This window comes from Echinops telfairi, unplaced genomic scaffold (assembly GCF_000313985.2).
Source record: "Echinops telfairi isolate 266 unplaced genomic scaffold, ASM31398v2 ScPeMD7_18;HRSCAF=68, whole genome shotgun sequence".
NCBI lineage: Eukaryota > Metazoa > Chordata > Mammalia > Afrosoricida > Tenrecidae > Echinops > Echinops telfairi.
In genome coordinates, this window is record NW_022103915.1 from 10,890,928 (window position 1) to 10,905,141 (window position 14,214).

The 14,214-nt window shown below is 42.6% G+C and overlaps 1 protein-coding gene across 11 annotated transcripts in view; it reads right to left on the reverse strand.

Annotated features, from left to right (window-relative positions):
* UNC79 (unc-79 homolog, NALCN channel complex subunit) overlaps positions 1–14,214 on the reverse strand; it is a 299,617-nt gene that overhangs the window by 167,135 nt on the left and 118,268 nt on the right. For all 11 annotated transcript variants that reach the window (XM_045288090.1, XM_045288086.1, XM_045288091.1 and 8 more), the window contains one exon: positions 6,742–6,806. In XM_045288090.1, the coding sequence (XP_045144025.1) occupies positions 6,742–6,806 (65 nt within the window). The remainder of the gene's footprint in view (positions 1–6,741; positions 6,807–14,214) is intronic.

Here is a 14,214-nt window from a genome sequence, read left to right on the forward strand (position 1 = left end):
TCTCATGCAATCTCCAGCTTCATTTCTATCACCAAGACCACATTTTCCAACTCCTGTTCCTTCCTCTTTGTTTCCAACTTTTGCATTCTAATTTCCAATAGTGATCAATGCATTTTGATTGCAGGTTTGATCAATTTCTGACTGAAAACATCGGTAGAATTCTTCGACTTCTACATCACTATCTTTCATGGCCGGAGCATAAATTTGAGTAATCATTGTATTGATTGAATTTCCTTGTATTCAGATAGGCACTATCCTATCACAGAGAGTGTCATACCTTAAGCTAGATCTTGAAATGTCCTTTTTGACAATTAATACGCCATTCCTCTTGATTGTGTCAGTCCCAGCATATTAAATTATATGATTTTCTGATTCAAAATGGAAAAATCACAGTTGATTTCAGCTCACCAAGGCCTGGAATACCAATCTTTCTGTGTTCCATTTCATTTTTAACAAATTCCAATTTCCTAGATCTATACTAGAAACATTTCAATTTTCAATGATTAATTGAAATTAATTAATTTCTCTTCTCGCTTTGAGTCATGCCCCATCAGCACGTGTACCGGGGTCAGTGTGGTCAACTCTCTTCCTCCGTCATAGTCTGAGGGCCTTCTGACCTGAGGGGCTCGTCTTCTGGCACGCTCTCTGACGATGTTCTGCTGCTGTTCTTGAGGTTTTCAGTGTCTGACCAGGTCAGTGCTGTCCATCGGGGTTTGGAGAGCCAGATTCCTGTGAAGTGGAGGGCGTATGCCTTCTTCACAGTCGCTTCTTAAGTCTGGAAGCTCGGATGAAACCTGTTTATTGGGGGTGACACTGCTGGTGCTTAAAATACTAGTGACATAGCTTTCAGAATCACAGCAACACAGAAGCCACCACCGTACAACATACTGGCAAACGTGTGTGTGTGTGTGTGTGTGTGTGTGTGTGTTTGCATGCGTGCATGGTTGGGGCAGAGGAGGAGAATGGGGAGAATAGGCCTCCTTAATCTAGTCCCTTGATGTGATTGGTTAAGGTCATTTGGGGGTGTATCCATTGTTAGTATTCATTGACAGTGCGTAGAAGCTAGTTGATTTCTACTTCTACTGCTGGCTCCGGGTCCTACATCCGGTTCTTCAGCTTCCTGTTATATCCCCTGCCGATCCCAAGATCCATCAGTGGAGTGCCATTCGGCTGATCTCAGATTCATTGGGGGGGCATCCACCAGCCTGTGGCCTTGCTGCCTTGCCTTCCTGCTTCCGGTTCATCGGTTCCTGCAACTACAGGAGTCGGGGGAAGTCTTCAGCTTACAGCGAACCAAAGACTTCTGGACTTACTCACTTCTACAACTGTGTGGGCGATTTCTTGATATCAATCTCTTTCTATATACATACACATATAAGTGTACTCAGCCGAACACAGTCCACAAGAGCCCAACTAGAACAGGAGTACATCTCACCTGAATTTAAAGACCGTAGCTTTGGCACAGTGAAGGCTGAGAAAAACACCAGGTGAGTCGAACAGGAGGAAGACAAAAAGTCATTTCAAAGACAGGAAGAAAAGACCAAAACGGATGTCAAAAGAATCGCTGAAACTTGCTCTTGAACACAGACTACTGAAAATAAATTGAAGATAGGAAGTAAAAGAACAGAGCAGAAGATTTCAGAGGGCAACTCGAGAAGACAAAGTCAAGTATTATAATGAAATATGCAAAGACCTGGGGTTAGAAAACCAAAAGAGACAAATACAATCGGCGTTTCTCAAGTTAAAACACCTGGGAAAAGTGCAAGTGGCAATACTGAAATATTCTGTGGGGGAAATACCAAATAATGCAGGAAGCATTAAAAGAAGATCGCAAGAATACACAGACTTTCCGTACCAGAGAGAACCGATCGACATTCAACCATTTCAGAAAGGAGGATTTGATGAAGAACACTGCTGCTGAAGGAAGAAGTGATCCAAGATGCCCTAAAGGCGCTGTTGGAAAACAAGACTCCAAGAACTGACAGGTTGCTAGTTGAGATGTTTCAACAAACGGATGCAAAACTGGAAGCGCTCACTCATCTATGCCAAGAAATTTGCAAGACAGCTACACAGCCAACTGGCTTGAAGAGATCCATATTTTCACCCATTCCAAAGAATATGATGATTATCACATAATATCACATGCAAGTAATGCTGTGCTGAAGATAACTCAACATGGTTGCAGCAGTACATGGATAGGGAAATTCCAGAAATTCAAGCCCGATTCAGAAGGGGATATAGAATAAGAAATATCATTGCTGACATCAAAGAGATTTTGATTAAAAGCAAGAAACAAAAGAAAGATATTTGCCTGTGTTTTATTTACTATGCAAATACACTCAACTTTGTGGATGGTAAAAATTGTTAACTTTGCAAAGAATGAGAATTCCAGAACCCTTTGTTAGGCGCCTGGAGAGCATGAATACAGACCAAGAGTCAGTGGTTAAAACAGGACAAGTAGATACTGCCTGGTTTCACATCAGGAAAGGTGTGTGTTGGGGTACACTGGTTAAATCTGAGGAAATAAATTTGAGAAGCTAAACCACAATCTATAGACACAGGGGACTTCAACAGGTCACTGAAAATGGAATTACTTGATAGTGGAATTTTCCCACAAACTCTTTGACGCCCCCTCCTATATAAACTCGTATATGAAGAACTCCTCAGTGTTATGGATGGAGGAAGATTCATTAACAATCTGTGACATGCAGATGACGCACCTCGCCTGGTGAAGGTGAAGAGGACTTGAAACCTTGAACTCACAAAGGCCTTAGCCTATAGTTTTCAGTGTGAATTATGTCGCAATATAAATAAAACAAGAACGTTTACAACTGGACCAATAAGGAACATCATGATGGGTGAAGTGAAGACTAAAGTTGCTAAAGATTTCATTTTACTTGGATCCACAATCCACACTCATGGAGGCAGCAGTCAAGAGTTCAAACACACTATTGCGTTGGGAAAATCTGCCCTAAGGGACGTTTTAAGTGTCAAAAAAGAAGAAAGCAAGGATGTCTGTCACTTTGTGGACTAAGGCCGGTCTGATCCAAGGCATGAGCTTTTCAATCACTTCATATCCTTGCAAAAAACTGGACAAGCAGAAGGAAGACCCAGGAATACCTGATGCCTTTGAATGATGATGTTGGAGAGGGAAATTGCCTGCACCATGGACAGCCAGAAGAACACACCTATCTTGGAAGAAGTCAAACCAGGATACCCCTTAGAAGAGATGTTGAGACATCATCTCACATAATTCCAACATGGTACCAGAAGCAACCAGTCTCTGGAAGAAGACATCATGCTTGGTGAGCAGCGGGCCGGCAGAAAAGAGGAAAAGCCTCAATGAGATGGGTGGACGGGTGGACGCAGTGGCTGCAACAATGGGCTCACACCTAGCAGGTTTGAGGCTGGCGCAGGACCAGGTAGTGTTTCATTCTGTTGTGCACGGGATCACTGTGAGTTGGGACTGACCCAGTGGCACCGAGCCAGAACAGCCTCGGTCAGCATCAACCAGACGGCACCTAACAGCGACAGGAGCAATCCATTTCCCTAAAACTTTCCCACACACCCCAACAGGACCACCTTAAAGTCATTGTTCTCACTTTATCCCTTTCTCTTCTTTCCAGTGAGTCCACGAGACCTCTGCCAGGGGGAATCTCTTCATTCCCCTCACAGGACACAATCCTGGAATGTTAAAACTGTAAAGTCCGAAATTAGCTAGCTGATCTCTGACCTGGTAAGTGACTTAATTAGCATAACCCATTAGATCTGTGCCTAGGAGCTAGATGGATCTTTTTCCACCTGAGGAGATGAGAAATGTTATTTCAGGAGCATGTTAATATGCATTTCTTTTTTGTTGTGATTGGGTTTGAGTACTTTGTCATATTTCAAGCATTATGTATATCTACTTTTTTTGAATTATATCTATAGCATTTCCTAGTATCTCTACTAGATAATTAATCTCGTTCATTTATGGAAGCTCTTTGCATAGGAGGAAACTGGATCTTTGTTTGCATACATAAGTTGTAAGTTTTTCATTTCTTAATGCGTGTTTTTTGGTCCTCTTCATTTTCCTAGTGTCTAGAGATTATTCATTTGTTACAGTAGTCAACACACACACAAGACTTGTGGCTAGAAATGTTCTACTCTTCTCCTACGAGACCAATTCACACTCATATCAATGTTCATATCAGTGCTCATAACTGGCTATCACAGTTTAAAAAACACAATTTTTCTGTTGATATATGTAATGCGTGCCCAAAGCACAGACAGGAAAATGATACTATGAAAAAGGAAATTGAAATAACTCATAAACCCTCCATCTAGATGCAATTACACTTAACATTCTGATGCGCATTGCCCATTTTTTCTACCCTGAATATGAATATATAGCTATATGATCTTTAAACAAAATGGACACAACACCTCATGGTTCCCTAACTTGCCTCTCACTTCACGTGATGCTGTCCGCATCTGGACACCCGTGCTCCATCGTATGGTGTTACCAGTACAGGTGTGGCAAATGGTCACTTTGTAAAGGAGAAACATTGCTGGCTCAGGTACACGGGAGTAAAAAGACAGTCCAGCATAGGGCCTCTCTGAAAGGCATCCCTGTGTGCCCTGGCTGACTGTACAAACTGAAAATAGCAATGGAGGCTCTTTAGGAAAACCGGGACTTAGAAAGCAAGAAGGTTTGGCCTCTCCTGGAAATCTGACTCTGGAATACAGCATGCAAGCAAAGCGAGGCCAGCCCGGGGGAGTGGACTGGGCTGTTTGCCTGGAAGAGGAGAAAAACGGATTTGTGATAATTTCCACAAGAAGGAGGCCAGAAAGCATTACTAACCAGGATGTCAGAGGGCTCCTGGGAATACAGTCTGATATAAAATCAAGGAAGAGCAACCTGAGAAGCCAGACAGAAAGGACTTTCTTTTCATGTCTGGGTGAACCCATGGAAGAGGGAGGCTACCACTGAGGCAAAAGGAAGAAAGAAGGGATGTAGAAATTGAAGAGGAGACCACAAACGTCTCACCACTAGGTAAGAATTATGAACTCCACGAACAATGAGAACTTACACATGCTTAGCCCAAGATATCCTCATGCTGGAGAAAGGTGTCCTTGAACACCAGAAGGCTGCTGAAGAGCAGCAGCAGGTGTAGCTGATAGAAAGGGAAAGACCGACGCTCGCCCTGGTGGGTAACCCTGACCTGTTCTTTTCCAATATAAAGTCACTCCATTTGGCTTCATTAGAAGCAGAGATTATAGTACTATAAGGACAGCCTGTGTTAGTAACATAGCTAACAGTGTGATTAGCGGTATACCACTCTTAGTTTTAGTGTGGCGCATGCACTTTTAGTTCTTTTTTTATATGTCCTATACTGCATTTTACCCTTTCAACTTTGCTTCTTTAGAACGATAGCATTCCTTTTCTATTACTTGGTAACCTCGACAGTATACTTACTTACCTACAGAATATACAATTCATCTATAGAATAAGGGAGACAAAAATCCCATGAGTATTTGTGAAGTAATAATTTGTCTTAATCCGAAAATGTACCCCATCTTCAGAATATAAAAATTGTTCCTTGCAAATCCAAATGACTCAATCCACAGAAAGATGCCATGAATATTCAGGGAAAATATTTAGGGTTAGAACAGAACAGAACCAATGTGATGCACGAGCCAGAGAATGAGACTGGGTGCCAGGGCACCTAGTTCTGCAGCAGGTGTGGCACACAAACTGGCTGTAGGGCTTTAGGAGAGTGATTAGCCCTCTTAAAGCCATCGCTTCCTTACCTCTAAATTGCCTTGCCTCTGATGTGATTTTGTTTGCTATTCAGACACTTCTCAATAATTTCAACTACATTGTAGCTATGATCTGAAACTTAATCATTTTGTACTTACGTCCTGCAACTCTTGAATTCCCATTGACACACAACATTGTTGCTGCTAAGTATCAAGTTGGTTCCCAACTCATGGTGGCCCCGTGCACAACAAAATCTAACCACTGTGATCGATGTGATTTTCATTGGCTGACTATTCAAAGCACATCATCAATAGGTCTTCCTTGCGAGGCCATGTCTGAAAATTTAGCTGAAATCCATTTATCATCACGACAACCCACGTCTCCAATGACAGACAAGTGTTGACCAGGACACGTCTCGCACGCTGGAGGTGAGAACAGTACCACTAAATCGCCAGTGCCCTCAGCCATGCGTCAGGTGCTCCTACTATGCAGCAAAGGCGCTCTGACAAGGCAGTGGCTGAGGGGCTCGGCTGCCAACTGAAAGTTTGGCAATGCCACGCCACATGTTCCTGCAAAAACCTAGGGGGTGGTTGTCCTCTGTCCTGTAGTGCCACTGTGTGTTGGAACTGACGCCATAGCAACACATCTGTGAGCCATGTAGCACACACATGAAGCCAAGAGAAGTTCCTCGAGTTCAGTAGCTCAGAGAGAAACCTGTTAAGAGTTATCTAAGTACTTGACCAGGGTTATTCTGTAATTAGATCAGTGTTGCACCTCACTTGCTATGAACTCATAGCCCGTTATTTATTGCTGTGGCTTGATCCAATTGCCAAAGCACCGTCGGATTGAACACAAAGGCTTTTGAGACTGCTGCAGAGCACACGTCTCTGCTGTACAGAGAAGAAGCTACACTATCTGCTCCATTTCACAGAGCAGTTTACTCCTGATAACGGAACCATCGAGAGTTCACTAAGACAGCAGGGCTAAGACTACAGTACCTTCACAGCTGGTTTATTAATTGCATTGTGGCATTCGATGTGCTGGCAGTGGATGGGATTCCAAGCTGTAAAGAGAGCAGAGATGATAAATACTTCTTTTTAAATTACCCACGCCTGACTCAAAAACAGGAGATTCTTTACTCTTCCCCGCCCCCGCCCTCCTCCACCCCCACCCTCCGCCTCTACAAGAGGCTTCCCGGCAAATTACAAGATTTTAAAAATCTATGCACAATTCAAAAATGGGATAAATATATCACAACAACACCTGTGTCCCTCGGGGAGAGGCAAGTTGAAATAAGGTATTATACAGAGTATCATAACACAACATCACAATGGTGTAGCACTTATAAATTCCTAACGGCTCTCATTCTCTGGTTCCGCATGAGTCTTCCAGCCACTCGGTTGAGTGGGTTCATCTCACAGAAGAGGCGTCAAAGTTAAGAAGGTTAATTCCCTTGCTATGCTCAGAGAGTTAGTGAACTAACTAACTAGGCTAGGGAGCTGGACCCTATAGTTCTTGCTGCTCAATACTCTCTTCTTCTCAGAGCATCACACGATGCTATGCGTTCTAGATCTTGGCACTAGGAAAAACTGCAAAGTTATAATAACTAAAATGAATGGTAGAGCATTCTCCGCCATTCTGCTTTCCCACTCCATCCTTTTAAATATGGAGATTAGAAGGCTAAGTTACTTGCCAAATTGAAATGCTTCTCTCTCATTTCTGGCCCATACACTCAACTTCTGCCAGTTGGCAGACTCCTTAGCTCAGAATGCATACAAAAGGAGGGCAAGAGGCAAACGACATGGGATCAATGAGAATCACAACCAGCATTCATCATCAACCAAATCAGGAGGTAGCCCAAAGCTAGGTACTAACAACATTCCATCCTAAATGCTTGAAAGTGGGGATTTTCTAAATTGTTATAAACTAACGAATCTTATAGGAAGAGCATGAGTGATGTTGTGGATAATATGTTCGGCTACTAAGCAAAAACTCAGCAGTTAGAAATCAGCAGCAGTTCTGCCAGGGAAAGAGGAGGCTTTCTTTTTCAGAGTTTTATGAGCACTTCACCCACAGGTCATACAATTCAATCATATCAAGAAGAGTTGTATAATTATCACCACATTCAATTCCAGAACATGTTCTTCTTCCTTGTACTCCTTGTGATGCGAGTAATTATTTTATTTTATTTTTTAATTGGGAGTTAATACATATATCATATCATTCCATTGTTCAATCACATCAAGCAGTATTGTACAATTGCTACTGCAATCGGTTTCCACACATTCTTTTCCTTCCTGGAGTCCTTAACATCGTCTCCCTTTTAGGCCCCCCCACCACCACCACCACCACTATACTCCCCATCCCACCCCCACCCCCACAGAAACCCTTATTCTACTTGCTGTCCATACAGGTTCATCAAACCTGGGCTTCACATACTGAAAAACATATGACACAAACTCAAGAGGGTGGCCCCAGTGACATAACACATCTGAGATAAGCCCCCAAATGAACAGCAACAACAAATATATATATAGAAATATAGAATAATAATATAGAATATGTATATAGATATATGTGTGTGTTATATATATTGAAAACCAGACCAGGTCCAGTGTGCATCAGAGTGGGGAACAACTGACAAGTCTAACTGTTCGAGTCAGGTTTATCCCTTTGGTCTTCCATACTTGTCTGCCAATGCGCTCGGTCTAGTAACCACTTTCCTCCCATCACTCGATTGTGGGTGAGGAAGATCACCCGAGGCTCATTTCCTATGTGGATCCACAAACATACCTTGGGCTCCCACTGTCACCCATAGCCTTCTGCAAACCAGATTGGCACAATTTAGACTCTGACACTATCACTTCAGACTTCGAATGGAAGGATTTACAATTCTTCGGTGGCTGATGGTAGTTTGCTTCTTCCACGTGGACTCAGTTGACGTGGCACTTAGACGGCTGCTTGTTTGGAGACAAGCCTTTAAGACCCCAGATGCTATTTTACCTGATAGCTGTTATCCCATAAAGATTGACAGTCTCAGAAACCCAGAAGGGCAGTTATACCCTGTCTGATACAGTTGCTGTGAATCAGAATGGACTCGATGCCAGCGAGGGAATCTTACAGGACCATGTTTACCTGACAGGGAACAAATAACTGAGTAGACAAAGGGTGACGTCATGCAAGCTCAGGCAAACCAGTACTATAAGATTCATTTCTTATACGGGGAAAATTCAAGATTTGCTTTTGTTGTTTTGTTTCACTCTGCCTTGTTTTTGTGCTTATTATTGTCTCTGTATGTCTATCTGGATAAGATAGGCAGGATAAACAATCCAGAGGAGAAAACAATGGGACAGACTGTGGGATATAAAAAGACATCTCCCAAGTTGTCTCCCCCAAAGATAGACCAAACATCAGAGGCTGGTTGCCAGCACATGGTGGGAGGTCAGCTGCTTAGAGATATTCTCCCTGAAGGCATTTCATTGCCAGACTACAGTCTGGTCCCACCACAGGTAGGGCCCACTCCCTGCTGTTAAGGACAATGGGCTACTTCTCCCTAAAGGCTTGGGGCCATCAGTCTGGTCCACTGTAGGTGGGGTTCACACCCTACTGATAATGGTTTCCATGGAGAGCCAGAGAACAGATCAAACCTGCTAGGTGACATCCAAAGTTAGGCTGCCATCCTGAATCTAGGATCCACCCATCTTGTCACATGTGTGTCCCTAATCCCTCCCCTTTCTCTTGGGTCTATACCCCTAAATCGTCCCCCTCTCATTACTGCGTTACCTATAGTGCAACCCCTTCCTGTGACATATGTCTTTACCTGTAATTAGGGGGCTTGCACACCCCCCAAAGATATATAAACTTTGGTTAGCAATAAAGCAGCTCTCTCCTCTCCCCCATCCTATCTCCTCCCCTGGTGCTCTCTCTCCCAGTCCTGGTTCCCCTGTCCCCTCTCCCCTTGTCCTCCTTCCCCTCCCTCTCCTGCCCTCTTATCTCCCATCTCCACATGGACCACCGGAGCGGGGCTGAGGTAAGCATGCTACCATAAAATATGTCTGACTCCATTATTTCAACCTCTCTTTTATCTCTCCTTATTCTCTATGACTTTATTAGAATCTAAATATATATATTTTAAACCTTATAATTGCACCTATCGAACCTGTGATTAGTTGTGGGGGACTGGCCTTCCTCGACAACCCATGGTTGTGAGAGAACACAGGAGAGGGGGAGGCAGAGGAAAGGAAGTGGGTATCAACAAACCCAGGACAAGGGAACAACAAGAGATCTTAAATCGAAGGTGAGGAGGGTGTAGTATGCCTGGTAGGGCTTGATCCAGAGCAACGTAACTGAGAGGAATTACTGAAACCCGAATGAAGGCAGAAGAGGATAGTGGGACGAGAGGAAAGTAAAAGGAAATAGAGGAAAGAACTAGGAGGCAAAGGGCATTTATAGAGGTCTAAATACAGGAATGTATATATGTAAATATATTTTTATATAATGATAGGGAAATAGATCTATGTACATATATTTATAGGTTTAATATTAAGGTAGCAGATGGAGACTGGGCCTCTACTCAAGTCCTCCCTCAATGCAAGAATATTTTGTTCTAATAATCTGGCATTCTGTGATGCTCACCTTCCCTGACATGATCACTGAAGACAAAAGCAGGTGCATAGCAAATGTGGTGAAGAAAGCTGATAGTGCACAGCTATCAAAAGATACAGCATCTGGGGTCTTAAAGGCTTGAAGATAAACAAATGGCCATCTAGCTGAGAAGCAACAAAGCCCACCTTGAAGAAGCACACCAGCCTGTGTGATCATGAGGTGTCGATAGGATCAAGTATCAGGCATCAAAGCCCCAGAACAAACAATCATATCAATGTGAATAAGGGGAAGCGAAGAGTGGAGACCCAAAGCCCTTCTGTAGATCATTGGACATCCCCTTACAGAAGGGTCACAAGGAAGAGACGAGCCAGTCAGGGTGCAGTATAGCACCACTGAAACATACAACTTTCCTCTAGTTCTTTAATGCTTCTCCTCCCTCACCACCACCACCCCCACTATCATGACCCCAATTCTACCTTACAAATCTGGCTAGACCAGAGCATGTACACGGGTACAGATAAGAGCTGGAAACACAGGGAATCCAAGACAGATAAACCCCTCAGGACCTATGTTGACAATGATACTAAAAGGGTAAGGGAAGGGGGGAGGGGCAGAAAAAGGGAATCAATCACAATGATCTACATATAGCCCCCTCCCAGGGGGATGGACAACAGAAAAGTGGGTGAAGGGGGACATCAGTCAGCGTAAGACATGAAAAAATAATAATGACTTATAAATTATCAAGAGTTCATGAGGAAGGGAAGGGAGGCGAGAGAGGGGGAGAAATGAGCTGATACCAAGGACTCAAGTAGAAAGAAAATGTTTTGAAAATGATGATGGCAACAAATGTAAAAATGTGCTTGACACAATGGATGGATGACGGATTGTGATAAGAGTTGTACAAGCCCCAAATAAAATGATTAAAAAGAAAGAAAGTGCAGAGTAACAAGTTTTCTTGAACAAGTAGGAAAATTTAGAGAAAACTGTTGCCTTTAACTGGTACATGAGTTACAAATACATGTCACATATAGCCTGTCCTTCTATCCCAAACTCATGACAGACATTACTAATCTAGTATAGCATTATTTCTTGTTGAGGCCAGAAATGGTGGTAAAATCTGTCTAAACACTGAGTTACTATCAGAAACAAACAAAGAAAACCCACTGCCATCAAGTCCAGTCCAAATCATGTTGATGTTAGGTGCCATCAAGTTGATTCCGACACATGACGAGCTTATGCACAATAGAACGAAACACTGCATGCGTGGTCCTGTGCCATCCTCGCAATGGTTCTTATGTTTGGACCCATTGTTGCAGCCACAGTGTCAATCTGTCTCCTTGAGGGTCTTCATCTTTTTTGATGCCCCTCTCTACTTTAACAAACATGATGTCCTTATCCAGAGACTGGTCTCCCCTGACAACATTTCCAAAGTATATAAGACGAAGTCTTGTCATCCTTGCCTCTAAGGAGCACGCTGGTCTTACTTCTCCCAAGACAGATCACTTTGTTCTTTTTGTACTTTCGGGACTCTTATCCAGCACCACAATTCAAACGCATCGACTCTTCTTGGTTCTGCTTTATTCCATGTCCAACTTTCACATACTTATGGGACAATGGAGATACCATGGCTTGGGCCAGGCCCACCTTAGTCCTCAAATGACATCCTTGCTTTTCAGTGTGCTAAAGCAGCAGATTTACCCCATGTGATGATGCTTCATTTGATCTCTTGACTGCTACTTCCATGAGCACTGATTGTGGATGCAAGCAACCCCAAATCCTTCACAGCTTCAATCTGTTCTCCCATTGTCTGCATGGTACCCATTGGTCCAGTTGAAAGATGAGTTCGGTCTTCCTTCCCTTGAGTTGTCGTCCACACTGAAGGTGACAGTCCTTGATCTTCATCAGCTGGTGCTTCGATTCCTTCTCACGTTCAGCAAGCAAGGTTGTGTCATCTGCGTATCAAAGGGTGTTAATAAGCCCTTCTCCGATCCTGATACCACATTCTTCTTCATACAATCCAGCTTCCCTGATGATTTGCTCAGTATACAGATTCAACAAGTATGGTGAGAAAATACAACCCTGACAACTTTTCTGATTTTAACCCATGCAGTATTCCCTTGTTCCATTTTCACACCTGCCTTGTGATACATGTGCAATGAAGTGTTCTGGAATTTCCATTCTTCTGAAGGTTATCCATAATTTGTTATGATCCGCACAGGCTAATGGTTTGTCATAGTCAAAAAATACAAGTAAACATCTTCCTGGCATCCTCTGCTCTCAGCCAAGGATTCATCTGATATCATCAGTGACGACCCTTATTCTACATCCTCTTCTGAATCCAGGCTGAACTTCTGGCAGCTCCCTATCAATGTACAGCTGCAGCTGGTGTTGGATGATCTTCGGCAAAAATGTACTTGCATATGATATCAATGATATTCTTCTATAGTGTGAGCATTCTGGTGGGTCAATCTTTCTTTCTTTTCTTTTTAATTTTTGTTCACCTTTCTTTGGAATGGGTACAAATATGGATTTCTTTCAGTATCTGTCTTCCAAATTTCCTGGTATCAAAAAATGAGTGCTTCATTAGCTTATGGAAACATTTCAGTTGGTGTTCCATCAATTCCTGGAGCCTTGTTTTTGTCTGATGTTTTCAGTGCAGCTTGAATTTCCACGTTCAGCATCATTGGTTCTTGCTCATATGCTACCTCCTGAAATGGTGGCATATCGACTAGATCTTTTTGGTTCAGTGACTCTGTGTATTCTTTCCATCTTCCTTGAATGCTTCCTGCATCATTCAACACTTTGCCAATAGAATCTTTCAATATTTAAACTCGAGGCTTGAATTTGTTCTTGAGTTCTTTCAGTTTGAGATATGATGAGCATGTTCTTCCCTTTTAGTTTTCTAATTCTAGGTCTTTGAATATTTCATTATACTATTTGGCCTTGTCTTCTTGAGCTGCTCTTTGAAATTTTCTTTTTATCATTTTATTGGGAGCTCTTACAGATATTATAACAATCCATAACTCAGTTGGATCAAGCATAATTGTAAAATTGCTGCCACCATCAGTTACAACACATTTTATTTCTCCTTGAGCTCCTTGATATCAGCTCCTCTTTATCGTTTCCCTCTCCCCACCCACCCCCAGGACCCCTTAGCATTATATGTTGTTGTTGTTGTTGTTATTATTATTATTATTACATTTGGCCAAATCTTATACCAACTAGTGGATCAGTTCACCTACAGTTCTGTTATTCATTCCCCTTGAATGCGATTATACTGACATCATTGCTATTAGTTCCCCCTTCTCCCCCTCCCCCTTCTCTTCCTATACCCTCAGGTAATCATTATTACCATTGCTGTTTCTGAAGGGTTATCTATCTTGGCTTTCATACAACGAAGGTTCTTAGTTATACAAATGAACATAGGCAGATCTAACAAGATTGATGAGGTAAAACAAAGACCATAATAGTAAGGGGAAGAAATATTAAAGAACTAGAGGATAGTTAGGTGTTTCATCAGTGCTTACCTGCACCCTGGATATATCATCACTTCCATATGGCCCTACTGTGAGGGACTGTCCAAATATCTTGCAGGTGGGTTTTGGGTCTCCACTTGTCCGTGCTCCTTCACGTCATTCTTGATTACTTCAAAAAGTAATCAATTTGATTACTAATTTTTGAACTTCTGATACCTCTTCCCATTGACACAGGCTAATCACACAAGCTGGTGTGCTTCTTCCAGGTGGACTTTGTTGCTTCCCTGCTAGATGGCCGCTTGTTTACCTTCAAGCCTTTAAGACCCAGATGTTATACCTTATAACAGCCCCTTTTGTCTTCAGGAGTCATAGCAGGAAGGTGAGCATCAT